The following is a 26345-nucleotide window of genomic DNA, read 5'->3' as shown; positions in this document are numbered from 1 at the left end:
AACCGCCTGGACTCGTTCCCTTTTCGCTTTTAGTCGATGGCCCGGATTGGTCCATCTCGAAGGTCCGCATTTGGTCTCAGAATCTCGGCCCTGACTTGTCCAACACGTTACATTTGGCGGTAGGCCCAAAGGCAGGAATAGGCAAAAATATGCACCCAATTTTAGTGGCATTGCCCCCTTCTGCTTTTGCCGGGGTCTCGAATACGAGATCTCGAACTGCCGATCATCGTCATTCAGGGACCGACGAGGAGCGAAGGGCGAAGGAAGGAGTATCGAACATGCTTTTACTCCCCTTTCGACGCATCTGGTAGCTTGCGATGCCTCATATGTATATATAGCCTTGGAAGCGCCGCGGGTTTGTTTATTACTTCATTGCAAGCCAGTCCAATATCTTCACGACAACAACATCATATCACCCTAAACTCAACACTGACTCCTAGTCTTTTACCAACACATAAAAACCCATTCATCAAAATGAAGTTCTCTGCTGCCACTGTCGTTGCTGCTTCCGCCGTCGTCTCTGGCGCGGCTCTCAAGAAGCACAGCGTCGTCTACCAGGTCTCCGACTTCACCGCCGCCTGCATTCCTCACAGCACCCAGTGCCTGTAAGTCTGTCTGCTTTGCTTCTTTTACAAGAGGGAAGTAAAAATGCAAAAGGAAATTGCACTAACAATTCGCTTCCAGGTACGAGTTCGGCGTCTTCCAGCCCGGCACCATGCAGACGACGCCCATCCCGTGCAAGGCCATGGTCTCGGGCAACATCGACGGCACGCTGCCCAACGTCGAGTACGGCGCGTGCGAGCAGTCGTCACGCACCTTCAACGTGGTCCGCGACGCCAAGGGCCTGGGCTTCTCCGTCCAGGCGCCCGTCAGCCCCCACAGCAACACGACGGGCGTCTACCACATCCCCAACAAGGACCTCGTCATGTCCAACCGGCCCAACGCCGCCGTGCAGAGCTACGCCGGCCCCAAGAACTTCGACCTTGAGTACGTTGTATAAACGGTGTCCTGTCCTTGGTGCGAGATGCTCTAGGATGAGGAGGTGTGGCGAAGGAGGAGTGGTATAAAAGAATAGAATGAAGATTTTTGTATATAGACAATTTTAATGAACCATGATCACATCACATGAAAGCAACTAGATGCAACCCCATCTTGTCACTAGCCACGATGCTGCTATGTAGAGCACACAAGTACCGTCCTGAATTAAAGGATATGCCAATTGGACTTCCACAGAAGGTATCATTGACACCTACGGCCCAAGTAAATAGGTATGTGTACATATGTCAGTGGAAGAGCAAGGTTGACAGTGGGGGGTATTATGCGGGGGAGATTTGGGGAACCGGGGGCGAATGTGTGCCCCTGTAAGGTTAGTGAGTTAATGGCCTGTGAGGTCATTGGGTCGTATCGGTATTGCAGGTCAGAGCCAAGAGCATCATCACAGAGATTCACAAAGCTGCCTCTCATTGCACGAAGCTCGTGTGACCAACTCGCGATATTACGGCACAGCCTTGGATTGCTGGTTAGTACGGCAACTACAGTCCTTCTTCGCAGCTTCCCTCCTGCACTTGCCAGTCCACCAACCAAAAGTCAAGTGCGTCCAGTGTAATGGCGGGATGTTCCTGCAAACCCCCATTCCCTCCAACACCATGGGGATCATCAGGTACCTATAAGATGAGCAGGTGTTTACTGGCTTTCAACAAGGCTGCCACTAAACGTGATGTTCCAGTCTCGGGCACCTGCATTACTAGATTAATTCGGCGGCCTCGGGAAGGCCCGGCGCAAGTGATGTGCTGCAAATACGAACTCTGTGTCCTGCTTGTCGAATGGAATTGAAAGGTCGAGCCCCAGCTCCAGCAATGTGCGCTCCCTTAGTTCCTCATCTCTCTCATTCGAAGGAAGTCTCGTGAGAGCCTACAATCACGCGAAGCAGGAGAATGAAGCTGTCATTACTACTCGGAATTGCGCTTCTCGCGCTCGGCTGTGGAACCCTCCGTATCACCGCCGGTAAGCCGCCTGGTGTCGGGATGAGAGGTTACTCCGTCATCGGGTCCCTCCAGGTGCGCGCCCCTGACCAAGACATCGTGACTTGGGACGAACACTCCCCTCTTCGTGAATGGAACCAGGGTCTTGATACTCAGCGGCGAGTTCCACCCCTTTCGCCTGCCAGTGCCATCTCTTTGGCTGGATGTGTTTCAGAAAGTGAGGGCGTTGGGGTTCAATACGGTGTCGTTCTACGTGGACTGGGCCCTGCTGGAGGGCAATCCAGGGCAGTTCACGGCCGAGGGCGTTTTCGCACTCGAACCGTTCTTTGAGGCGGCCCAGAAGGCCGGTCTTTGGCTTATCGCTCGACCGGGTCCTTACATCAACGCAGAGGTTCGTGAAACTGATCCCGCATTCTTCTAGGGCATTCTTCTAGGGTACGGGCGTAGTTAACAGAAGCTTGCTGTCAACCAAAGGCGAGCGGGGGTGGCTATCCTGGCTGGCCCCAACGAGTCCGGGGGCTCTTGCGAACTGCTGCTCCTGACTACCTGGCGGCCACGGATAACTACATGTCCAATGTCTGCAAGAAGATCGCGGATGCGCAGATCACCAATGGAGGACCTATCATACTGTTCCAGCCCGAGAATGAATACACATGGGCCAACGACTATACCCCTTTTCCAGATGGTGCTTATATGGAATATGTCATGAAGCAGGCCAGGGATGCCGGCGTGACCATACCGTTCATCTCTAACGATGCTGCTCAATTGGGTCACAATGCCCCTGGAACGGGAGTGGGCGAGGTGGATATATACGGTCATGACGGCTACCCATTGGGCTTCGACTGCGCAAACCCCACGGTATGGCCAACTGATGGTCTCCCGACAGACTGGAGGGCCCTCCACCTACAGCAAAGTCCTTCTACGCCATATTCCATCAATGAGTTTCAAGCTGGTTCGTTCGATCCCTGGGGTGGATGGGGGTTTGAACAATGCAGTCAACTGGTGAACCACGAGTTTGAGCGGGTGTTCTACAAGAATACATTTGCCGCAGTGAGCCTCCATCGCATTACGGTCTAAGTGGAGGATAATCAACTAACCTTCTAGGGCGTCTCCATCTTGAATCTGTACATGATCTTTGGAGGGACTAACTGGGGTAACCTGGGACATCCAGGCGGCTATACCTCGTACGACTACGGAAGCGTCATCAAAGAGGATCGCACCATCACTCGAGAGAAGTACTCTGAGCTCAAGTTGGAAGCCAACTTCGTGATGGCCAGCCCTGCCTATTTGACTGCTACCCCGGCTGTCAACGCCACCCATGCTTACAGCGACAATGCGGACATTATCGTCACCCCGCTGCTCGGCAACAATACCGCAGACGGATCGTTCTTCGTTGTCCGGCATACCGACTACACCAGCCTGGTTTCAACGTCTTATAGGATTACGCTGCCGGCGTCCCAGGGTAACGTTACCATCCCTCAAACTAATCATAGCCTGACATTGAATGGCAGAGACTCAAAGGTGATGGTCACAGATTACGATGTCCAGGGCACAAGATTACTCTACTCAACCGCGGACATTTTCACACAGCAGACATTGCTGAACGGTAAGAAAGTCCTGATCATCTACGCTGGGCCCAATGAATTCAATGAATTGGTCTTCAAGAAGGCGGGCTCTTCCTACAAGGTTGTGGAGGGTGGCCAGAATATTTTCAGGTTCGGGTTAGCCTCCTCTGAGCTAATAAGCCTGGGATGGTCTACATCCACCGAACGTGCTGTTGTACAGGTCGGGTATTTGACCGTTTACCTGCTGGGTGAGTAAACCACCACTTTTGCCTGTCGTTTTGGAGGTGACTGATTGTCATAGATCGCCCCTCTGCATACAAGTATTGGGTCACCGATGTCGTGGGAAGCCAGTCGAAGCTGATCGTCAATGGTCCGTATCTCGTCAGATCCGCTGCTGTGAACGGAAGTGAACTATCCATCAAGGCCGACTTCAACGTCTCGACGCCTGTCGAAGTCATCGGCGCTCCTTCGGGAATTAAAACGGTTCGGATCAACGGAAAAGACACACCCTTTGAGAATTCCAATCAATCCTTAACGATGAACGCTACTCTTAGTCCACCTTTGGTCGAGTTGCCTAACCTCGCATCCCTGAGTTGGACATCAGTCGACTCGCTACCTGAGTTACAGAGCTCTTATAATGATTCGGCGTGGACTATTGCTGATCAGGCATACACTAATAACACCTACTTCCCCTTCGGACCACCGTCGCTACTTATGCAGCCGACTATGGCTTTAATACAGGAACGCTGATTTACCGTGGCCATTTCAACGCCACGGGCTGGGAGACCTCCTTCAGCCTCTACGTCCAGGGAGGCCGAGGGTTCGCCTCGTCCGTCTTTCTCGACGGAGCTCTCCTCGCATCCTGGACAGGCAACGGGTCCGCGTCTTCCAACCAGACGACCTACCGGATCACGCCAGGCACGCTGCTCGAGCCGCACTCGCCGCACGTCTTCACCGTCATCGTGGACAATATGGGCCACGACGAGCAGTCCGTCGGCGTCGACTACATGAAAGCGCCGCGCGGCATCCTGGGGTGGCGGCTCTACAGCGACGCCAAGGCCACCAGCACGCCCATCGCGTGGAAGCTCACGGGTAACCTGCACGGCCTGGCGTACGTCGACAAGGCCCGCGGCCCCCTCAACGAGGGCGGCCTGTTCGCCGAGCGCATGGGCTACCACCTGCCCGCCGCTCCCCTCCCTGCTTCTTCCTCTGCTGCCCCGTCGTCGTCTCCGCTCGACGGCATCCCGAACCCGGGCGTCGCCTTCTACGCCGCCTCATTCAACCTCTCGCTGCCCTCGGACGAATGGGATATCCCGCTCGCCTTCGCGTTCCCCGGCGCGCTCTCCAAGTCAGAGTCGTCGCCGAACCACCCCTTCCGGCTCCAGCTCTTCGTCAACGGGTGGCAGTTTGGCCGCCTCAGCAGCAACATCGGCCCGCAGTGGCTCTTCCCGTGCCTGAGGGCATCCTGGACTACCAGGGCGAGAACTGGATCGGCGTCTCGCTCTGGGCGCTGAACGAGGGCGGGGCCAGGGTGCCGGCCATGGAGCTCCGGACGACGAGTGTGCCGATCTGGACGGGGCGGGAGAAGGTTGTGCTGGTGGACAGCCCGGCTTGGACGGAACGAGAGGGGGCTTATTAGCGGGTTCTTTTGATGTTTCCTTTTCCTAGGTCTCTAATACGTTGTCTCCAATTTGGGGTTTGGGGCCGTTACGAATATCACGATGCACTTGGAAAATATGGCTTTACAGTTGTCTCAGCAGTGCGCTTCATAGACCTCTCACTCCATATGACCCTACTGTATGCATCAGTCCTAGATGATGCTTTTGTAGTCATTATGCCCGAACGCCCGTCCCGGATTCCTGGGTGGTTCAATAAATTTGAGCGTGATTTATAAATGGCATTAGTTGGTTGGTTCTTCATAAGATCGGCGTACTTCAAAAATCATTCCAACGTGATCATGGTCCATACAAAATACCTTCATCATCAGCATCTTCGCGCGCCATGTATCATCACCCACTACCGTACCGCCACCCCGGCTTACGCGCTACACTCTCTTCACGGCTTGATCGACTTGTACTTCTCGACGGCGTCCATGAGGGCCTCCTCGATGGTCGTCTCGTGGGCGCTGTGGCCCGCGTCGCCGACGAGGCGGTAGTCGACGTTCTTGTTGGCGGCGCCGCCGAGGGCCTGGTACAGGTCCCAGCTCGTCTTGGCCGGGCAGACGACGTCGTAGCGGCCCTGGATGATGGTGATGGGCAGGTGCTTGATCTTGGGCGCGTCGTCGACCAGCTGGCCGTCGCGCATCCAGCCGCCGTTGACGAAGTAGTGGCACTCGATGCGGGCGAAGGCCAGGGCCCTTTGGTTCGTTGGCGGATGTGTGTAAGCACAATGTTGTTTGGTTGGCCATGGAGATATTTCATATGGGCTTTTCATCGTACGGAGGTATGGAAAGGGTGAAAAGGGGGTTTCTTTTAAGTACTTACCATTCGGGGTCGTCGGCTTTGGCAATGTATGCCGGGTCCACGATGAGCTTGCTGGTAGAGACCTCCCAGCGGCTCCAAGCATCGGCACTAGTGAGAGATGCGTAAGCGACGTGTTTTGCGCATGAGACTCATTCCTTGAACCTCCTAGGCCTTTTCCCACACCCAGAGGAGAGGACGCGGGGCCCGGACGTACCACTTCAGCTGCTCGTCCTCATCGTCATCGTTGGTCAGCCGCTTGTAGTAAGCCTTCATGAGATCGCCGCGCTCCGCCTCGGGGATGGCATTGCGGTACGCCTCGAAGTAGTCCGGGAAGATGAAGTTGGCGCCCTGCTGGTAGTACCAGAGCAGCTCCTCGCGGCGCAGCGTGAAGATGCCGCGCACAATCAATCCCAGGCAGCGGTCCGGGTGGGACTCGGCGTAGGCGAGGGCGAGGGTGGAGCCCCAGGAGCCGCCAAAGACGAGCCACTTGTCGACGTTGAGGTGCTCGCGCAGCTTCTCGATGTCGCCGACCAGGTGCCACGTCTTGTTCTCCTCGAGCGAGGCGTGCGGGGTCGACCGGCCCGACCCGCGCTGGTCGAACAGGACGCTGCGGTAGTGCGCCGGGTCGAAGTACTGGCGGTCCGTCTCGTCGATGCCGCCGCCAGGCCCGCCGTGCAGGTACACGATGGGCACGCCCGTCGGGGTGCCGCACTCCTCCCAGTAGATGCTGTGGATGGAGGAGACCTGCAGGTGGCCCGACTGGGTCACGTCGAACTTGGGGTACACGGGTGCCATCTTGCTCTTTGTCGAGGGGATGACCTTGTTGGCTAATGAGTTGCTGCTGCCTTTTTGCTACTCTCAGTCAGTGTGAGGGAAGGGGAGAGAAGATCAATAAATGGCCGTATGTTTTGCGGCCAAATCCTTTATCGGATGTCCTTTGAAACCCGACCAAGGCCCCGCCCGAAGCCGGGTGATCCCCCCCAAGTACCTGCCCACCCTTAGGCCCTTAAGGTGGTGGCGTGAGAAGCGGATCCTGCTTAGTATTCATGTACTTACTTCCTGGGTAGGTACTGCATGTACGTGCCACATCAACATCAACACCAACACCGCCCACGTTTCGACATGGCCAAGGTCGCTCGTTTTTGAACATTTCGTATATATATTATCTGTATCTATCGCGCGTTGCGCCCTGCAGGCTCTTGTAGTCTTTTGTTATTAAGTAGACCCATGCATGTGCTTGGGAATTACGTCTACCGTTCGAGTCTATCGTCTCTAGCCGGTCCGGCAACTCGTTGAAGAATGTGGGTTTTCCTTCTTCTTCTTCTCCCCTGTTGTGTTTCCTCGCGGCGTGAATCATGGCGCTTTCCCTGGCCTCCTAAGCTAGCCAACCAGCCCTTCCCTACTTCTAGTGCCGGCAAGACGTCTGTGTCTCGCCGGCCTGTGTTCCCCAAGGGCCTTGCGGTCCGTTGCGATATAGGACGAGTGAGTAATGTATGTGCAAATCAACCCGCCTATCCCCTGAACTCCATTGTTTGACTTCTAACCAGTCCGTATGCAATTAAATGGGTTAAACGCGCTAAGATAATTGTTGCCGAATAAGGAAAGAAAGCACAATCATCGCTTGGCCCGCTCGGCCGCCGCCGCGCTCATGGTCCCGCTGGTCATGGCCAAGCCGGCAGGGATAGGTGTCCCAGGGGCCGGCGTCGAGCTTCGTGTCGCCGGTGCAGAACGGTTGTGGGCCATGTGAGCGCTGACCAAATGCCCGGCGGCAAGTGCCGAGCAGAGCGAAAGTTCACCAGCGAGAACGGCGGCACCGATGATGCGGGCCAGTCGTCGCGCGTTCTCGCCAGGCGTGGTAGGGTGCGATCCACGGACGCCAAACATGTCAAGCATGGCACCTTGAGGCGACAAGATAGTACCACCACCGAGGGTACCGACCTCGATCGAGGGCATGGAGACGGAGATTTGCAGGCTGCCATGGAGACTGTAACTTTGTTAGCATACATTTCGCCGCTGGGAATCGTTGCGGGCAACTTACTTCTTCATGATGGTGATACAGTTGGCACTCTCGACCACCTGAGCAGGATCTTGACCGGTGGCCAGGAAGATAGCAGCAACAATGTTGGCGGCATGGGCGTTGAAGCCTCCAACGGAAGCAGCCATGGCGGATCCAATCAGGTTCTTCGAGATGTTGAGGTCAACCAGCGTGTCCACGTCGCTCTTCAGCACCTCTTTGACAACCTTGGCGGGGATGATGGCCTCTGCGACGATGCTCTTGCCACGTCCCTCGATCCAGTTGATGGCAGCAGCCTTCTTGTCGATACAGTAGTTACCAGAAACGGAGACGATTCTCATGTCATCAAAACCGCCCTCGGTGGCCATGATCTTCAGAGAGTGCTCGACACCCTTGGAAATCATGTTCATGCCCATGGCGTCACCAGTCGTGGTCTTGAAGCGAATGTACAGGTTGGTGCCAGCGATAGCCGTGGTCATTGTCTGGAGGCGGGCGAATCGGCTGGTGGAGTTGAATGCCTTCTTCATCATGGTTTGGCCAGCATCGGAATCAAGCCAGATCTTGGCAGCACCAGTTCTCTCGAGCGTCTCGAAGCTGACGCAGGGTCCACGGGTCATACCATCGCCAGTCAGCACAGTAACAGCACCGCCTCCAGCGTTGATCGCCTTGCAGCCACGGCTCGTGCTAGCAACCAGTACACCCTCAGTGGTAGCCATGGGGATGAAGTAGCTCTTTCCGTCAATCACGAGAGGTCCAGCGACACCGACGGGGAGGGGCATGTATCCAATGACGTTTTCGCAGCAGGCTCCCAAAACTTGGTTCCAGTCGTAGTTCTCATAAGGCAGTTTGGAGTCGGCGAGATAGCTGGTGATATCGGCGGTAGCAGGGGTTCGCGAGATGACAGCGCGGCGGATCTTGACAGCACGGGTACAGTCCTTGAGACTTCTCTCCAGAGCATAACCGGGGATCTTGCCCTTGAGAGAGAGATCAATGATTTCATCGTCAGTCATGTCATAGATACGCTTCTCGGTGAGCATCTGAGCCAACTCGACTTGGCTGTGAGAGATAACTGGCGCCCTCGGCGGCTCAGGCTTGGCACGTTTCATAGACAATGCGTCGGCCTCATCATCTGTCGAGGCAGGAGTGAGGGGTTTCGAATCCGGGATCCTTGGTGTCTGGGTTCCAACAGCAGGAAGCGTAGTGCTTTGGCTGGCGTTGAATCGCTCGGCTTCATCAAGCTCCTTGGGGTCGATGGGGTGATCCGCAACATTGGGGTCCTTAATACCCCATCTGGCCACATTGAACAGATATCCGTTCAGCGTAATACTCAGAGCAAGGGCGATGACAATCCACTTTGACAAGACAGGGTCCTCAAGGCTGGTCAAAATGCCGCCGACCATTCTTCCGCCCATGCCATACTCTCCAAGCGGGGCATACTTTTCCTGGCCATCTGAAGTGTCATCGTTAACGGCCGGTAGGCCGTAGTGGACGGAAGGGAATTCCAGTTCGTACTTGATGGGGGTCAAAACAGTCACCACGGTCGTGTGACCGTGTCCCCGGGCCGTGTACAGAATCTCATCCAATCCGTTAGACGCAACCTTGAAGGGATCGACGGGAGGTGTGGTAGCCACGCCGCCAAGACCACCAGTCCACGCCATGTAGCCAGGGGTGCGGAAAGGAATTGAGCAAATGTTGATCAGGTTGACGGCGAAGAAGCCAACGACCATGTAGAACTTGAACTTGGGGATTGCATTGCTCTTCATGTTCTGACCAAAGATAGGGGCTTCGACATTCTTCGAGTCACCGCCGGGATAGTCGTTGCTCTTAGCAACATTCTCGGCCACACGGCGACTGAGGCCATCGTCCTCGAGAGCTCTGCGCATCGAAACGTGGCGCTTGATGCGGTTGATCTCAAGCTTGATGCAGAGAATGGCAGTGTAGAATGTGAACAGCAAAATGCCGTCGAAGAAAAGGATCCAGGCAGCGAGGAAGCAGAACTGTTGCAGCCCACCCTGGACCCCAGAGGCAGCTCCGGCGACCAAGATAAGAATCTCAATAACGTAGTCCCGGACGATTTCGAAGCCCTTCTCTTTGATGGCACTCTGAACAGCATATTGGATGACCCCTTCAGGAAGAGCGGGCGATTTGCGGGCAGCCTTGTCCGACTTTCCATTCGCGTCTTCGGGCCTGCGGTGCTCGAGGGCGTGGGACAGCACAGCTCTGGTGAGAACAATGTTCTTTTCGAAACCGACGATTACAACCAGAAACGGGAGGCCTTCGGACAGAAGTACAACGGAAACGGGCACACCGAGCTTCCAAGTGACATTTAAACCGAACAGGAACGCGAAAAGCGACGAGAAGAGGACGCTGGTCGCCAACCAAACATTCGACCCCATCTTCCTCATGCTCAAAAAGAGCGAAACGAAGGTGAGGTGCATTGAAATGTAGCCAAGAACCATAATGATGATGTCAAGGGTTTCGGCGTTCTTCAGCAGATCCAGGAACTCGGTCCATGCGTTGTGAACCCAGCGAGTCAGGCTTCTCGCGCTGTTACCACGCGCCACCTTCATAATCCACATCTTTTGCTCGCTGTGGCCCTTCTCGTTTGTGAGGGACTCCTGTTCGGGGCCATCGTTGGGAATTTCCTGCGCAGCTGTGATGAACTCCGAGGCCTCGCTGTACTTGATCGAGAAAGCCAGGGCGCTGTCTTGAGAGTAGGCAGTCAGGCCGTTGGAAGTCGAGGGAAGGTGAGCGATGGAGAGGTTGCTTGGCAGGGGAACAATGTGCGGCTGAGGAGCGGTCTGCGGGCCCTCCGCGGAGGACTCGGGGAAGACCAGGGTGACGAGGGCCAAGTGGTCGGCATCCTTGGGAACCTGGGCGACGCTGTCGAGATTCTGCCACTTCCAGCTCGTCTCTGGGCCGGCAACCAGGTTCCTGCTTCCTTCAGTCAAGGAACTCCAATCGGCCTTCCGGGCGCTGCTTGTCGCCTCGTAGAGGCTGTCTTTGACAATGCCCACATAGGTAGTGCTGGCTATGAGAGCGATTGCGCAGATTGTATAGATGGGATGGACGCAGGCGATCTTGGAGAAGTACTGCAGCACGGGGGTGACCTTCTTGTTGATCTTGGAAGGGGGTTGCGGTTTGCCATCGGGCTGCTGCCCGCGAAAACGGGCAGGGAGTAGCGAGAGGGCGTTCATGTCGAAGGATGCGTCTCGCGCGAAGGCATTCCTAGAGAACTCGGGCTTTCTCTTTCCTGCGTACATGGTGGTCGAGTTAGCTCGAGGTCTTCAGCCCGTTGGCAGAGAAAAGTGCCACGGTGTTTTTTCTTTCGAGGCGAACAAAAGAGTGCGCATCACGAAGCCGCGGACCGCATAAGCCTGGGGTCTAGCAGAATACATATGTGCGCAGAAGGGAGGGTAAGAATGTCGGGGAACTGTCGCAAGGCTTTCTTTGCCATGCAGGTCAGCAAGCAGTAAGCACATACCTGGATGGTCGAATCTGACCAATGTCCTCTTATCTTGACGCGGCGGTATCTGACGTCGCACCGACTGCGCGCGTTGTAGAGTCAATGGCCAAGGGCAAAGGTTACCCGTGCCCGGCGTCTCGGGGAAGCAAGTGGCTTTTCGGGGATGGGTGTAAGAGGAAATCCCCGACACCCTCTGGGTCTGCTTGGAGTTGGAGTTTCGACGGCGTAGAGTTTATAGGACCGACGTGCCTTGCTAGAAGCAATGGAGGCGTAGAATAGGGCACTCAACAGATCCGTGTCGAGCAATTGCTTCTAATTGAATGGAAGCAATGGACGGGCGGGAATGGGATCGCACAAAAATAATCCACGGCAGACGGGGGCACAAGACGAAGAAGTCGCACCGACACACACACACCGCGATTGAGAAAGAGGGGGATGAGATGGGACGAAGGTTCACAAAGGGGGTCCTGCTTGGTCGATAAACAGCCCGGACCGCAAGTGTTCGCTAGGTTTTCTCCCTGTATCTCGCTCGCTCGGGAAATGGGTCGGTGAAGAGAAAATCATAGATTAATATTAAAATTTAGTTGACTGTACAGTACAAAACGAACTAAAACCAAACAATTTGTTGACCCTTGGCCCGCGGGCCCGCTCCCCTGCCCATGCTGGCCGTGACGAGGGCCAGGAGGGCGCTGCTTTGCTGGGGATGGAACCCGTAGGGGTTCTTCTAGTGCAGCACTAGAGGCACGATAAATTTCGGTTGAACAAGTATTCTTCTGCCTTCTGCCCCCTTTAAACTGGGCAATTGGAAACTTGGAAATCGCCCATCACCGAATGCATCATCCAAAGTGGGCGGCTGAAGATGAACAGCTCACGGCAGACCAGAACAAGAACAGACTGGTGCTGGCGTTGCTGCTACTGCTACTGCTCTGCTGCTGCTGCTGCTGGCACGCACTGGACTTGGACACAATCCCATAGTAGTATTCCAATGCCAAGCCCCAAATCGGCCAGAAAGATTGGCATCCTGCCCTGCAGCATCCAAAAAAACGACCCCCACCCGTTGTGCCAATTGAACTCGGGTCCCTTGCTGTCTCACCTAATCAGCCCTTCTTCATCTGACATAACCCAAGTAAGTTCCCATGGTATTAATGGAAAGGAATCAATCCCCAACGGCGCTTATCGTCAGAACGGTTTCGCACGTATCGAAAGCAGCCAGACCGTATCCATGCCCAGCCCCAGCTACTTACATACCGCAGGGAAAGTAGCTGCTAGTCCGCCATGTCTTGACACAGATTGTGCCTGCAAGAAGGCCGGACGTAAAGCATCCCACGGCTCGATGCTAGTGGCCGACACCCCTGCTGGCCCCTGCAGCCGACACGACATCGACGGGTGGGAATGAGCGGTGTTCGAGAGGTTGAATCCCATCCCACCAACACCGGAATGGTTACTCCTCATCCCCCGTGTAGCCATATCATGTCAGCATGCCGTCTCCCGGGCACTGCCCATTCTAGTAATCCCTGATGCTACCTACTTCTCTGCATGTTTCCTCCATTTGAGCATTCAAGAAGAACTTCTTTTCCAACCTCGTTAGCGCCCGCTCGAAGGAGAGACAATTGACGTCAATTGCAGCAGGCTGAGGCCGCGGCCGAGGCCAAATGGCCTAGTCTCCCAACTGTTTGGGAATGTTCCCAGCAACATTTCTGCCATCGCCAATTCCGTCTCCCGAGGCCTCGCCCGAGTCAGTCACGAGCCTGCCATGCAATGACAAGCAGCAAACCCGCCCGAATGGAAAGTAGGGATATTGACGCAGAACCTAAAGCGTTATGATCCTGATCGGGCAAAGTACGTCGAGATGGAGCCTGGACGTAGCATGAATATATGGCCATTAGTAAGTACCTAGGTAATCATCCAGAAACGAACGACATTGTATACATTCGCGTGCCGCTGTCAATTCCCGCGCACAGTAAATTGAAGAGTTAGGGTTCTTCCTTTCTTTTTCTTCTTCTTTTTCTTTTTCTCAGCTGGCAGAATGGGGCATGTCGCATGTTCGATAGCGTCCATGGCACATGAAAAATAGGTGAAAAGGACACTTATTCGAACACCTGCCGTCTAATGAATGGATCTTGATACACGTTTCCCTGCATTGGCGTGGGGTGTAAGCTCACTCAAGGTTCCAGGTCACACGTTGGCGGGATTTCGCGCGGGGTTGTAAGTGGGATAATCCGTTGACCGCATCTTGAAACAGGAAGCAGCCAGCTATCCACGTACTACGGCTGCTGTTACTCGCAACAAGAAACACGAGAGACTCAACAGGCAAGTTTCGTGGAAGGGGACATCCCTTGAAAAGTTGATAAGAGTGATTCGATTTTTGGTTCCGTGTAGGCCGGTGTCCGTCCCTGTGTATCAAGTAACCTGACGCAAAGTTTACCCGCATACCACGTTGTGCATGTCTCCCCGTATGCTGTCATCCTTAAAAAGGCCGTCATTAATCTCTGTACTTCGTCGGACTGCATTGTGACCACTCTGACGCCCTGCTTCTCCAGCTCTGCCCGACACTGCGTCCAATTGTCCTTGTCCACGGGCCGCGTGCCCTCCTCGACGATGAAGGACCGGAACCCCTCCTTGGCCGCGTCCTCGGCGCAGCTCCGCACGCAGTAGTCCGCCGCGAGCCCCACCACGTAAACGTCGGTGATCTGGGCGTCTCGCAGGCGCTTCGCGAGCCCGCTGTCGCAGCCCCGCGGGTGCTCGAACCTGTCGTAGAACGGGCTGTACATCTCAACGCGCGGGTCCTGGCCCTTCTCGACGACGGCCCCCTCGTCGATCTTGCCCGCCTCCAGCTCGGGCACGAGCTCCGCGCCCGGCGTGCTCTGGACGCAGTGCACCGGCCAGAGCCTGGTCTCGTAGCGCTCGTCCGGGTTGGCCGGGTTGACGACCGTGGCGTAGTCCGTGAACGGCTGCTTGTTCGCGTGGTTGGCCGCGAAGGACACGTGCGAGGCCGGGTGCCAGTCCTTGGTGGCGATCTTGGTCACAAACGGCAGGCTGAGGAGCTGGTTCACGACAGGGGCTATGTCGCGGCCCTCGGGCACGGCAAGCGAACCGTTCTGTAACTCAACATCAGCTTTGTGATGCCGTCTTGGCGATGTGATACGAGAGGGATTGCCTACCGGCGGACAGAAATCCTCCTGGAAATCAACCACGATCAAGGCTGGTCTGATAACCATGGTGGGTAATTCGGTTCATGGATCACCCGAAGCTACCCCTTTCACAAGCTTTGGGGGATACAAATTGAATTGAGCTGAGCCTCAAGGTAAGAAGAATCACTTTTATTCAAAAGGCCTCTGATGTTGTCATATCCTTCGTGATGACCTGGTTATCTCCGATGTGATGGATGTGGCAAATGAATCATTTGTACGTCACCTAGTAGCTCCAGCTTATGGCCGTTTGAGTGTGGCTTGAGCTTGAATCTGGGGAAGAAAGTAGGATGCCGGGAGGCCTGGCCCTCCCGAAGGTAAAATTGCACACTCCAGATCGTTTTCACGTCGCAAAATCTAGTTTCAACCTCGCAGAAAAGAAGGAAAGAGTAATGACAGAACACGTTTAAGCTATAGTGAACTTTTATAATCTTAAGTATAGATTTATCGAGAACTTAGATAGTTACATGTTTATACATGACTTCGTAGACCAAGAGGTTTGAAATTCCAGGCAGCACTTAGCCACCCCCAGCCACCCCCAGCTGAAATACTTCAGCACAACCGTCTGTACTAAACTGCCGCCCAAACTTTACTTTACTTATCCAGTAAGTAATGGGATACCGAAGTCCCAGTCGGCATAACATGGACGTCCGCCCGACATCGTTCATCCTTCCTAGATCCTCTCGTTCTTTCCCTGGTGTCTTGCTGTAACTGTGGTTACAGGTTTCTCTTACTATCATGCAAGTTGTCTGGGATAGCAGGTATAGCAGAGCAACAGTGTGTCTCGTATCCCATGATCGTTTCATTTCACTAAACCATCGTATGCCCCTTCCATTCTTTACTATGCTACGTGCTTTCACACGCGGGTCTACTATCTTTTGCCATTGCCGAACAAGCACTCCCTAGCCAGAGATGGAAGCTTCGAACCACCAGAAAACCCGATATCCCCTCACAGTGGAGCAAACCGTCGAGCGCTCCTGGGCCATTTCCCAAGAGAAGGACACTCCACATTGATATTGATTTCTTCAGCGTCTTCATCGCTGTCGCTATCAATTTGCATTGGGTTATCATCCGGAATCGAAACCCTAGATCTCGTTGGGTACGGCTGACTTCGTGCCAACTCCTCGGCAACGGTTGAGCCAGAGCTCTGAAGTATTTCGGCATCCTCTTCGTCAAACGAAGAGTCATCGTCATCGCCAAAGTCCATCCCAGCAAACGAAGCAGGCTGCTTTCCCTTGTTGCGCGACGTGCTGGGGCTCGCTGGCGTGAGAGGGGCCCCGGCTGCGGGTCGCGAGAAAGTCATGTCGGAGGGCCCAGGCAATTCCGAAGTGGGCGTCTTCGGGGTATGCGGTTGACGAGCCTTGGAGGTATAGACGTTGCCTATGAAGTCTTATTGTTAGCAACATCCTTCCAGCTCAGACGCCGCGCGGGGTCCATATCGCGAAGGGGATCTGCGAGTAGGAACGTACATTGTTCTGTGGCATCGCTGACTTCACGAGCATAGGATTTGAAGATAGCCTCCTCTTTCCTGATACTGTGACCCTCTCCACCAAAGTGTTTCATGGCTCTGTTCCTTTGGAAGGGATGTGCTCGGAAGTAAAATGGACCGTTTGTGCGGTACCTCGCCTTGCATTCGTTTCTATTGCAACGCAGCACATAGAGGCCAGGCAGGTGCCTATATTGGAAGACGCATTCATCCGGTTTCACTTGGTCCATAAGTATGGGCTTCAATTTAGGGTTCCAAGAATCCGCAGACGATACGTCGTCCTGCTGGCGATGGGGTCAGCTGGGCAATGTTGTGAAGAGCATAGGGACGGTGGATGCTTACGTTATTTGGAGGCAAAAGCCTAGGTCGCTTGTTTCTCCCTTCCAGAATCGCTTCATCGCCAGGATGGCGTTTTGATGCACTTGCTGCGTCGTCGGGTACTGATGGTAGTATATCTGCACCTGCTCGTGGTGGCGCTAGTTCCGGGGGTGACGCAACGGGGCTTCCAGACTCTCTTCCATGTCCATCCACATCCGTGTTGACAAAGAGGTCTGCGGGAACAGCTCTATTGGCAGCTGGTCGTGAATCTTCAGCTAGCAACGTTGCCGACCGAGTAGGGCTACTGACTCCTCCGATCAAAGCGTCCATAGCAGCCTCAGGCGCCCTGGGTTGGGACGGACCAAACACGCCCACCTGGCCCTGGCCCAAACGGATAGGAATTCCATTCGAGGCTGACCGCAATGTCTGTGGCGTACGAAACAAGGCATCTTCCTTTGGTCCATGTGAGCCCGTCACGAACTCCTCCTCCAAGCTGTCGATCAGCGCATCGATGGCGTGGTGGAGCTCGGGTCGCACGTTTTCGAGATACTCCTGGCACTTGGCATTGTAAAGCTGGTTTTGCTCCGTGAACCAGACGATAGGGTTGGCGCTCGTTGGAATGTGTCGTAGTGCCTCGTCTCGTTCTTTGTCGAACGTATCCAAGCCTTCGTGTATGAGCTTCTTGCCCACGGACTCTCTCACCATGGCCTGGATGTTGTCCCGGAAGTTTTCTGCGCTGGCTCCCGGAGCAGCCATTGGCGTGAACCCAGCCATTAACCCGAATACCTCAATATGGTACAGCTAGAATGGTTTTGAATGTGAAGATACCTTGGGTCGGATGCGAACCGTTTGATGCAATAACCAAAAAAGTTGCAAACGAACCTGGTGTAAGTCAGTAAGTTGGGAGCTAGCGTGGGAGGACGTTGGAGTGGCAAGCCACGATTTATACATATAAGTGGCTGCAAATGGTAGCCAATGGAAGACCACTATGGAGGCAAGTGGCAAATATTGGACATGCTGCAGGCTGCAAACCTGCTCCCAAACCAATTGTTTAATAGCCCGATTTGTTCTGAAGCATGCGTTTGCACTCGGGAGCCGTTGACAGCGAGTTAAGCTGTGCTGTTATACATTGCATGCATTATATTGGAGGCCTCGAACCGGCTCGATAGAAACATCCATGAGTTTTAGGGGAGCCGACCTGGACGAACGGGGACTTCGCCACAACCAACGAGGACACGACCACTTGCGCCATGCCATATGATATCCCTATGTACTATAGCAGCCAGGTGCTTGCTCTCAATGGCCAGACGAATGTGCACTTTCACATGACGCCTGGTGCCTGGCGTCGCTAGAGATGGCCTTTTAGAAAAAACCGGTTTCGCTTACATGTTAGGTATCCTGCCGACGCCGACCGTTGTTCACCCCGCAATTCTGATCCTTAACACTTCAGTTCAGCAACCTAAAACACATACAACGATCACTTTAATAGAATAAAGGAGAAAAATTAACAAGACAATTGAAATCTTACTTTTATAACTACTATAATGTGCCTGAATGTGGTTTGGTCGCCGTTATAGGCGGCAAGTGCCGAGTTGACGGTCTGTTGTCGCCGAACTTTTGCCGCTTTACTGTTTCAGGAGTGGCATGCCCTTTTGAGGGGTAGTTCATGGGATATTGTATTGTCGTTCTGTTTGGTCTATTCTTCCTCCCATCTCCGTGCAAAATTGTCTCACCTCTAATACACGATGGCTTCGTATCTGCATACGTTTTTTCCGGAGGTCAAGATCCCTCTGGATCCCAACGAGGTTGTGTCGCCGGCGCAGTTCTCCCTACCCTCGTCCTCGGCCAAGCAGGAGTTGACTCCGGTGGATCTAGTCATCCCCGGTGTCTACGGCACCCGCTGGATCTTGTGCTTCCCTTTGGCACCGAAAGCCGACAAGGCACAGATGTGGGAGACTCCTTTCTTCACACGCCCAACACGATCGTTATACTGACGTTCTTCTTAGATTCCATAATTTGCGTCAAGGGCTGGCCCACACGATAAACAGCATTCCATGGATCTCTGGTAACGTTGTGAGTACTCCATCATACCCAACATGGACAGCTCTTGACTTGGCCGTGTCAATTGTTTTACTGATGTACAACAACATAGAAGGGGTCGGAGGAAGGCTCCAAGCCTCAGATTGTGGACTCATCTATCCCCGGGGTCGTGTTGAGGTAAATACTACTTACCCATCTCTGGACCTGACACCTGACCGGAAAAAGCTTACATGACCAACAGGCACCAAGACCTGGCCGGGACTATGCCATCGTATGCCGAACTGGAAGAGCAGCGATTCCCCCTCGGAAAGCTGACCACGGCCCAACTCTCTCCTGTTGGCTGCATCCCGACCTCGCCAGCGCCAGTCATGGTGACTCAGGCCAACTTCATCGAGGGTGGCCTATTGCTCACGGTTGCCATCCACCACCACGCAACCGATGCCACGGGTCTTGGCGAGATTTTGAGAACCTGGGCTCAGAATACAGCGGCGGCGGCAAGCGGCAGCAGCACTTTCACTTCGTACGACGCCTCGTCCAACGACCGCAGTGTCCTCATGCACGGCATACCACCCAAGAACAAGGCAGACTTCCCCGAATACACCATCAAGGCCCCCAAGGAGCAGATAGCGCCAGAGGCAGCGCCGCCGCCGCCGGCTGCTTTCCAGCTCCCACCTATGGACTTCAACATCTTCCACTTCTCTTCAGCCAAGCTGGCCGGTCTCAAGCTTGACGCGGCCGCCTATTCTACCAACGATGCCATGAGTGCCTTTCTCTGGCACCATATGACCAAGGCTCGCAACCCCTCTTCGTCCCCTGCCGATCTTGAGGGCAAGACTTCGGCCTGGGCGTACGCCGTGAATACCCGGGGCCGCGCGACCCCGCCACTGCCGTCGACCTACCTAGGCAACGCGGCTGTTCTCGGCATGACGGAACGGCTCCCCGTGTCGGAGCTGCTTGCCGGCGAATCGGGGCTAGCCCACGCCGCCACGGCCATCCGCGCCTCGCTGAAGCGGCACGAGTCGCCTACCCTCGTGCAGGAGCTGGTGGGCCTGCTTGACGCGCACCCCGGCTGCTGCGACCTTGCGTACAACTCCTTCATGGGCCCTGATGTTGTGTCCACATCCTGGGCCGACGTTGAGGCGTACTCAACAGGCTGGGGCAACGACCTGGGTGCGCCCGCGTTCTTGCGAGTGCCCGGCGACGGGGCGGACGGCCTCGTCAATATCCTGCCGCGTCGGCCCGATGATGACGGCGGGCTGGAGGTCATTGTCTGGCTGGAGGCTGGGGCCATGGGCAGACTTTGGGAAGCCAGGAGTTCTTGCGGGTCGCGGAGCTTCGGTGCTAGCTTCTGAGGTCTGAATGAATGGCTGTGCTCACAGGCCTTGACGGTGCTTGGTTTACTTGGGTCTGGTCATCTCTGCCATTAAGGGAGAAGCTTAAAAATCTAGATATGAAATAAAAGCGTCTCGAGGCCTGGTGACGGAATGGCAGGCACATTAGCATTTCGCAGTCGGATTGCCACGACTTATCATTTGACGCTCCCGACACGCTGCATAATCTACAAAGGAATTGATACAAAGAGGAATACGCAATAGCCGAGTACCATCATACAACCTAAATCAACGAGCCCCGCGGACAGATCCCGGCCCAGCACCACCGCATCGTCATCCCTCATCCCCGTCTTCCTCTTCCCCGCTTTCGCGTCCACCGCCGGAGCCAGGGCGCAAAAATCCTTCGCCCCGCTCATCTCCTCGCCGGCGGTCGCGAAGGACTTGGTCCGGTCCTTGCGGGCGATCTGCCGCGCCGCCCGGTGGTAGCCGAGCAGCAGGCCGGCCTTCTCCTCGTGGTACGCCGCCCGGGTCTGCGCCTTGGCGATGACGACGCCCTCGGTCAGCAGCTCCGACTCGCCGTCCCGCGAGGACAGGAAGCTCGGCCACAGCACCGCCGCGATGTCTTCGATGTCGCTGATGCCCTCCTCCGCCACGGCGCAGGTCCCGGTGCTCTCGCCGCTGCTGCTTCCGCCGCCGCCACCACCGTCGGCGTTGTGGTCGTGGGGCGGCAGGGCGGCGACGCTTCCACCAAAGGCGGGCAGCTCGATCAGCTTCCAGTCGTCGCCGTCGTAGGCGTCGAAGCTGGGCTCAATCTTCTCCTCGAGCAGCTGGAGCCGCATCCACTGGCCGCAAATGTGCTTGCAGACGGCCTCGAGCGAAGACTTGACATCTTCCTGGCGGGACTTGGGGAGCAGGGGCGCGACGCAGGCCAGAATATCGAAGACGGCCTGCTGGATGCGCTTCTTGCCGTTCTCCTTTTGGCGCGAGGGCGACACGGGCAGCAGCACGGAGCGCAGGTAGGTCTCGCGGCCGTGGTCGTCGTCGGCCAGGGAGGCCAGCACGCCGCACAGCTCGTTGCACTGCAGCAGGTAGGTCGGCTGGAAGATGTGCTGCGCGCACACCCAGCCGAGGATGCCGGCCAGCGCCGCCACGCGCATCCGCTTGGCCTCGGCCGAGTTGGACAGCGGCAGCGGGATCAGGCGGCTCACGCGCGGGTGCGTCCGCAACGGCGCCCACTTCTCGCCCGACAGCGGCCCTGAGAAGGCCGCGGGGTCCAGGTCGCCGGCGAATAGCTCCAGGGTCCATGTGTAGGCCGCGGTGAACATCGAGTTGAGTTGTTGTTGGCTAGATTGTATGAAGTGGCGTTAGTAGTCGAACAAATCACGTTTCCGGTAAGGATATATGAGCTTACGTAGTCACGGGCGGTGGCGTTTTCATCTTGAATGACAGCTTATCGAGGTTCTCAAACTTGGACCTAAAGAAGGTGGCCTCTTCGCGGACTCCTTCGAGCTCCTTCAGGGTTTGCTCTTGGGCTTCCTGGGCGGTGACGATCTCTGACTGCGCCTTCTCTAGATCAACCTGTAGCGTTTCGAGTTCCGAGGTCTTTTCTTCTAGCTCCTTCTTCAAGGCCGAGTTACCTTCAGCGGCTTCGTTCAGTTGGGAGGTGATGGCCTCGATCTCGCTGGTCTTCTTCTCGGTTTCGTCGATCAAATTACTGATCTGGCTTTCAGTGTTCGCCAGCAGAGTTTTCGCTGTTTCCAATTCGGCGTCTTTGCTGCTTAACTCTTCTCGCGCCGTAGCAAGAATACCCTCCTTTTCGGCGAGCTGCAGCTGGTGGGTTTCCCGTTCGATGTCGGCGCCAGCCAACTTGTCCTGCAAAGCCAACACCTCGTTGCCCTTTTCGGAGAGCTTCGCCTGTGCCGACTCTGACTCCTCCTTGAGCGCCTTGATGTTGTTGTCGAACTCTTCCGCGCGCTTCTCTAGCTCGGCGATGATGGCGCCCCCTATCTCCGCAGCGCTGGGACTCGTCGGCCAGCAGCTGCTGGATCCTGGCCAGGGACTTGACATTTTCGTCGTTGGTGATGCTGAGGATGCTATTGCGGTCCCTCAACGAGTTGTTCTCGTCAAGGATCTCCTTGAGGTATTGGAAGGAGCTGTTGGAGGCGAGGAGCTGGGTCTGGTGGATGAAGTCCTCCACCAGCTGGGTCGGATCCCAGTCTTGTTCCATGGTGTGAAGCTGTGTTATTGCCTGGTCCAACATTGTGCTATGGGGTGAGTTGTTGTTGTTGAGGTTTTCGAGACTGCCTCCAAGACTTGTTGGTCTTTAAGAGCAATACAAAAGTGATGGGATGCGTATTAGTCAGTCATCGGGTTCAAACAACATCATCGCATATGCAAGGAGAAGCGCAACCACTTAGACTGCGCCATATCGCACCATTGCTGTTCTTCGCGTATTATCCCAACTCGTGTTCGCAGGTCCCAAAGGCTTTGATCGCCTTGCCGCACTGTTGGTGTGTTGGATTTACAGGCGCGGATTTGAGCCTGAGTCAGATGCTGCGACAGCAAACCTCCCGAACTGACAAATGAGCCGCTGCAAAGCCTTAAGCCGAAGCTGCCAACTCACCACCTCGCTACCCTTCTTATCCGTCTGCGGGTTTTATTTTGTTTGGCGAACCCAACCCGTTCGCCTCAGAAACGCCCGTTTCCGAGGGGTTGGAGCCTATCGGATCGCGAGCGCAGCATTTGGGCAGCGTTCCCCCTGTCGAATTGGAGGACGCTCCGAAACTCGAGGCAATCGGTCATCCTCACTCTATCGGGTATTGAACAGCATCATAACATACTTACGTGAGCTTTTTATGTTCCTGCCCGGCGCCTATTTGGGTCAAAACGGCGAGCCCATCTTCAGATACGAAAGCCCGATGGAAAACGAGGTCAGGTGCGCAGCACCCAGTCAGTACCCGAAGGGATGCGTCGGCGGCTGGCGCGGAAACCGACACTGGAGTTGAGTTGGGCATGGCAATCATTGATCATGATCGGATAACTGACGTTTGGGAAGTCTTTTCGATTGGTGTATGATATATTGACAAGCCTGAAGGTATCTGCAGCGAGCCGGAATCGTACAGATAGGGAGGGGGTGGTGGACTTCGGTTAGGCTTCTTCTGCCCGACTTCCTTGTTATTTTGGCCCTCCCTAATACGCTTGTGCTAGTGATATATGACTGCCATTGCCATCGTATCCGGGCACTGATGGGTTTGCTTGTTGGTATAGGGTCTGCTGCCGGCGTGTTGATACCCATTGCAAACAATACCCCCCTATTTCGTGCTGTCGGTTCGCGATGCCGGTGCCCATGCGTTGGACCGCCCTTGGGTGATCTACGCTCCTTGGTTGAGAGCTTACTTTTCATTTTAAACGGTTATCTGCTGGCGAAAGATCTTATTTGTGTATCGCCGTTCCGGGGTTAGTTAGGTCTTACTGGGAAATGGCCCTGCCGTGGGAGGACACCAGTGTTTTCTTCTCAAGCTCACTTCTCTCGGCTCACGACATCGGACAGACTATATGTACGTGGATGACTGAATCGATTTCGGCCTGACCTTTACTGAACCACTGCGTGCAATTACAAGCCAAAACAAAACAATCAACTCAACTTCCCTTCCAAGTCGGTTATTAGGCACACCAATTGCGAATCGCCGTGACTTAATATGGTTGTTTATTTCGGTGAAAGAGAGGTTGTTGTAACAGAGACCCAAGGATTACCATCTAGTAATAGTACCTAACGTGGGACATTGACATCCGGAACGACATACAACATCGCCTGATCTCGGCGTAACTCCCCTTGCGTACTGACTGTTGCATGGATTTCTGTTACTGTGCCGCTTTTCTCACAAGCCACATCGCTTATAAGTCCTGCTGTTGCCTCTTTGGCCATCAATTCCCAACATCACCCAGAACATACTCCGAGCACTTCAGACTCCATACACCCACCGCGACTCGCCTATGGAAACACCTAAGAACAGAAACGCATCGTCACTCCAGGACGTCCACCCCCAATCATGCGTACAAGCGGGCAGGTAGACCCAGAAGGTGGTGACCTTCACCCCGCAGGAGAACAGTCATTCCCGGACCTGGATGCGCTTGCCTCAGAGGCAGACGAGCAGGGCACGTCACTTTTCTTGTCCAAACTGCCTATCGAGTTGAGAAATGCGATATACGAGTTTCTATGGCGCGACGCTGGTCTCGAGCAGCACATCCTAGTCGACAAGGACTGGGGCCCCAAGCAGACGCGTTCTTACGCGTACCCGCGGCGCAAGATTGTCCCCGAGATGCCCATCACTCGGTTCTCGCACTGGGCTTGCAACAGCGACCACACTTCACTCGATGAAAGGCAGGAGGCAATCGCCAGACTCACATCCGATGAGATTGGAAGGGATGTAGTCTGGGATGGGCGACTGAACTCCGCTTGGTGCAACCATTGGAAATGCGAAGAAGCGCATCAAACCGCCGTGAACGATCCAATGAGAAGACCCTGCCAGAGAAGTCCCTTCTTGCCAATGATGCTGGTTTGCCGCAGAATGTAAGTCTGGTACATTTCTCGGTTCGACTTTTGGCCTTTCCCCTGCCCACTTGCAACTTCCTGTACTGATTTGTCTGCAGATATCTTGAGTGCCGCGAGTCAATCTACGGGGCGTTGACCTTTGTCATCCATGATGCTGCCACACTGCACAGCTTTCTTGTTGCCAGACGGTCGCCCATTGCTGATGAGATCAAGCGATTCAATCTATCGATCCGGCTTCCCATTAGAACCAACAAGATAGTGATAAGCTCTGAAGAAGCCAAAGCCACTATGGCCTTGTGGCAGACTTCATGCCAGGCACTCCCGGAGGCGCGGAGCCTAGTGTCCGTCTACCTGTGGCTCGAAACGTTCCCAAACGAGGATGCCGGTTGGCTGGGATCAGTTCCCGCGGTCAATCCTTACGTCTTTGATAGCCGGCTGGCTTCCATCCTGACCGTCGACATACCGGCGAACCCCTCACGGCCTGAAGTGTGGAAGGATATTGCAGACATCCGGCCCGCCTTCAAGATTCGTGCGCGTGGATGGCCCCGGTACTCTACTGACCCGGGTTGGGATGGTATAGAGTATGATGAGGACGGGTGGGAGCCTGGCGATCCTCCGCGCCCGCGAAGTCAACCTATGGAGTGCGAGCTTATACGGCTACCGAGCTTGAAAAAGATTAGATGAAGATATAGTCTACCTAAATAGGTGCAATAGACTGGGTTTACGTGCCCAGCTTGTCAGTTTCATCGATTGCTAAGTAGTTACCCATTTGGACATATATAGCAGGGTGTTGGTGACAACGACAAAAGGTGGCGAATATCCCTACCGCGGCCTCGGCGGCGACGACGACCTCGCTCAGCGCCGCCCTTGAAGCTTCGGCTCTGAACGCCGATACGGCTTCGGGGAAAATGCCGGGCGTCAGAATCTGCTGGTAAACCCGCCAGTGCCCGGCCATGGAGACTCCGGAGCGTGGGTGGACGGCAGATCGCGCTGCTTAAGTTGAAGAGGACATCTCGTCCATTATGATCTATCTACCCAGTCGGCGCATTTCGACAACAAACATGGCGATCAAAGCAAACAAGAAAAGGGTCCTGTGAAATCATGGGGGCGCTGTTGAACAGGGTATCTGCCAACGCCGTTTCTTCCATTACAAGGAAGAATGACACATCACTCTCCGGGATAAAAATAGCTGGCCTGCGGTAAGATCATGTGAGTGAAGGGAATTTACTTTTCCAGCCAACCTCACTCCCCGGACCGACGTATCGTGTGATACGTGTAGACACGTATACGCAAAAGGAGATAGGCGGGAGGTATAAATCACCTCCAAACGATGTCGTGGGGGACAGAGTGGCAGTATTTTAATTAAATCGGAATCCGGCACAGTGGAGGTGGTGCGATATTAATCTATATTCCCGGATCCATTCTTTGATTACGCTCGGCTGCCCGTCGTGCCTCGTTCCGTACACGTTCTGTGTACGACCTCAATCAGTCTCGCTAATACTTGACCCGAATTGGATTCACAGGGCAGTGGAAGAAGAATATAAGTACACATGTTGAGAGAGCAAGGGGCGCATAGATCTGCGTACCTGCATTGAAACTTTGGTCTCTTCAGCCGGCTTGGCAATCGGACGACGCCCGCGTTTGCGTCCCAGTCGGTTGCAAGACGGGAAGTGGATGGCAACATGATGCTGTGCGATGCGCCTTTCTTAACGCGGTAGCCCGGAAGAGGGCGAGGACCCTTTGATGCCCCGACGCAACGCTGGACGTATGTGACCGTGGACAGCGATTGGTAGGGAGGGCCTTTAGCCGCAGGTCGGCTTTGCTTCAGAACTCCCCGATCCCAGATGCTGTCCAACTGGAAAACCACGTATCAAGTTCATGGACTTTATCTCTTGGCACTATATCTGCAGATCCTCGCTGTAAAGGGCGTTGCTGCCATCG

The 26345-nt window shown here is 54.9% G+C and overlaps 9 protein-coding genes across 9 annotated transcripts; 3 read left to right on the top strand and 6 right to left on the bottom strand.

The window, feature by feature from the left end:
- Positions 1 to 474: 474 nt before the first annotated feature.
- Positions 475 to 5061, top strand: PG997_012261 (uncharacterized protein; the record flags this gene model as incomplete). The annotated part of the gene is made up of 8 exons (XM_066816575.1): positions 475 to 605; positions 685 to 987; positions 1931 to 2199; positions 2267 to 2373; positions 2457 to 3032; positions 3087 to 3795; positions 3849 to 4139; positions 4289 to 5061. 8 exons carry the CDS (start codon positions 475 to 477, stop codon positions 5059 to 5061), a joined length of 3159 nt encoding a protein of 1052 aa, XP_066662267.1.
- A 541-nt stretch (positions 5062 to 5602) lies between these two features.
- On the bottom strand, positions 5603 to 6804 carry PG997_012260 (proline iminopeptidase; the record flags this gene model as incomplete). Its single annotated transcript, XM_066816574.1, has 3 exons — positions 5603 to 5903; positions 6031 to 6117; positions 6224 to 6804. 3 exons carry the CDS (start codon positions 6802 to 6804, stop codon positions 5603 to 5605), a joined length of 969 nt encoding a protein of 322 aa, XP_066662266.1.
- Positions 6805 to 7623: 819 nt separating this feature from the next.
- Positions 7624 to 11286, bottom strand: PG997_012259 (3-hydroxy-3-methylglutaryl-coenzyme A reductase; the record flags this gene model as incomplete). The annotated part of the gene is made up of 2 exons (XM_066816573.1): positions 7624 to 7993; positions 8048 to 11286. 2 exons carry the CDS (start codon positions 11284 to 11286, stop codon positions 7624 to 7626), a joined length of 3609 nt encoding a protein of 1202 aa, XP_066662265.1.
- A 2378-nt stretch (positions 11287 to 13664) lies between these two features.
- Positions 13665 to 14707, bottom strand: PG997_012258 (uncharacterized protein; the record flags this gene model as incomplete). The annotated part of the gene is made up of 2 exons (XM_066816572.1): positions 13665 to 13721; positions 13985 to 14707. 2 exons carry the CDS (start codon positions 14705 to 14707, stop codon positions 13665 to 13667), a joined length of 780 nt encoding a protein of 259 aa, XP_066662264.1.
- Positions 14708 to 15626: 919 nt separating this feature from the next.
- On the bottom strand, positions 15627 to 17237 carry PG997_012257 (uncharacterized protein; the record flags this gene model as incomplete). Its single annotated transcript, XM_066816571.1, has 3 exons — positions 15627 to 16057; positions 16147 to 16447; positions 16506 to 17237. The coding sequence occupies 3 exons, from the start codon at positions 17235 to 17237 to the stop codon at positions 15627 to 15629; spliced, it is 1464 nt and encodes a 487-aa protein (XP_066662263.1).
- Positions 17238 to 18226: 989 nt separating this feature from the next.
- PG997_012256 (uncharacterized protein) lies at positions 18227 to 19873 on the top strand (the record flags this gene model as incomplete). The annotated part of the gene is made up of 4 exons (XM_066816570.1): positions 18227 to 18429; positions 18488 to 18554; positions 18637 to 18698; positions 18763 to 19873. 4 exons carry the CDS (start codon positions 18227 to 18229, stop codon positions 19871 to 19873), a joined length of 1443 nt encoding a protein of 480 aa, XP_066662262.1.
- Positions 19874 to 20079: 206 nt separating this feature from the next.
- Positions 20080 to 21177, bottom strand: PG997_012255 (uncharacterized protein; the record flags this gene model as incomplete). Its single annotated transcript, XM_066816569.1, has 1 exon — positions 20080 to 21177. One exon carries the CDS (start codon positions 21175 to 21177, stop codon positions 20080 to 20082), a length of 1098 nt encoding a protein of 365 aa, XP_066662261.1.
- Positions 21178 to 21259: 82 nt separating this feature from the next.
- Positions 21260 to 22079, bottom strand: PG997_012254 (uncharacterized protein; the record flags this gene model as incomplete). The annotated part of the gene is made up of 2 exons (XM_066816568.1): positions 21260 to 21893; positions 21964 to 22079. 2 exons carry the CDS (start codon positions 22077 to 22079, stop codon positions 21260 to 21262), a joined length of 750 nt encoding a protein of 249 aa, XP_066662260.1.
- Positions 22080 to 23901: 1822 nt separating this feature from the next.
- On the top strand, positions 23902 to 25088 carry PG997_012253 (uncharacterized protein; the record flags this gene model as incomplete). Its single annotated transcript, XM_066816567.1, has 2 exons — positions 23902 to 24422; positions 24503 to 25088. 2 exons carry the CDS (start codon positions 23902 to 23904, stop codon positions 25086 to 25088), a joined length of 1107 nt encoding a protein of 368 aa, XP_066662259.1.
- Positions 25089 to 26345: the final 1257 nt, after the last annotated feature.

This window comes from Apiospora hydei, assembly GCF_038363865.1.
Source record: "Apiospora hydei strain CBS 114990 chromosome Unknown utg000009l_segment0_segment0, whole genome shotgun sequence".
NCBI classification, from domain to species: domain Eukaryota; kingdom Fungi; phylum Ascomycota; class Sordariomycetes; order Amphisphaeriales; family Apiosporaceae; genus Apiospora; species Apiospora hydei.
This window is presented reverse-complemented; position numbering and strand designations above follow the sequence as displayed.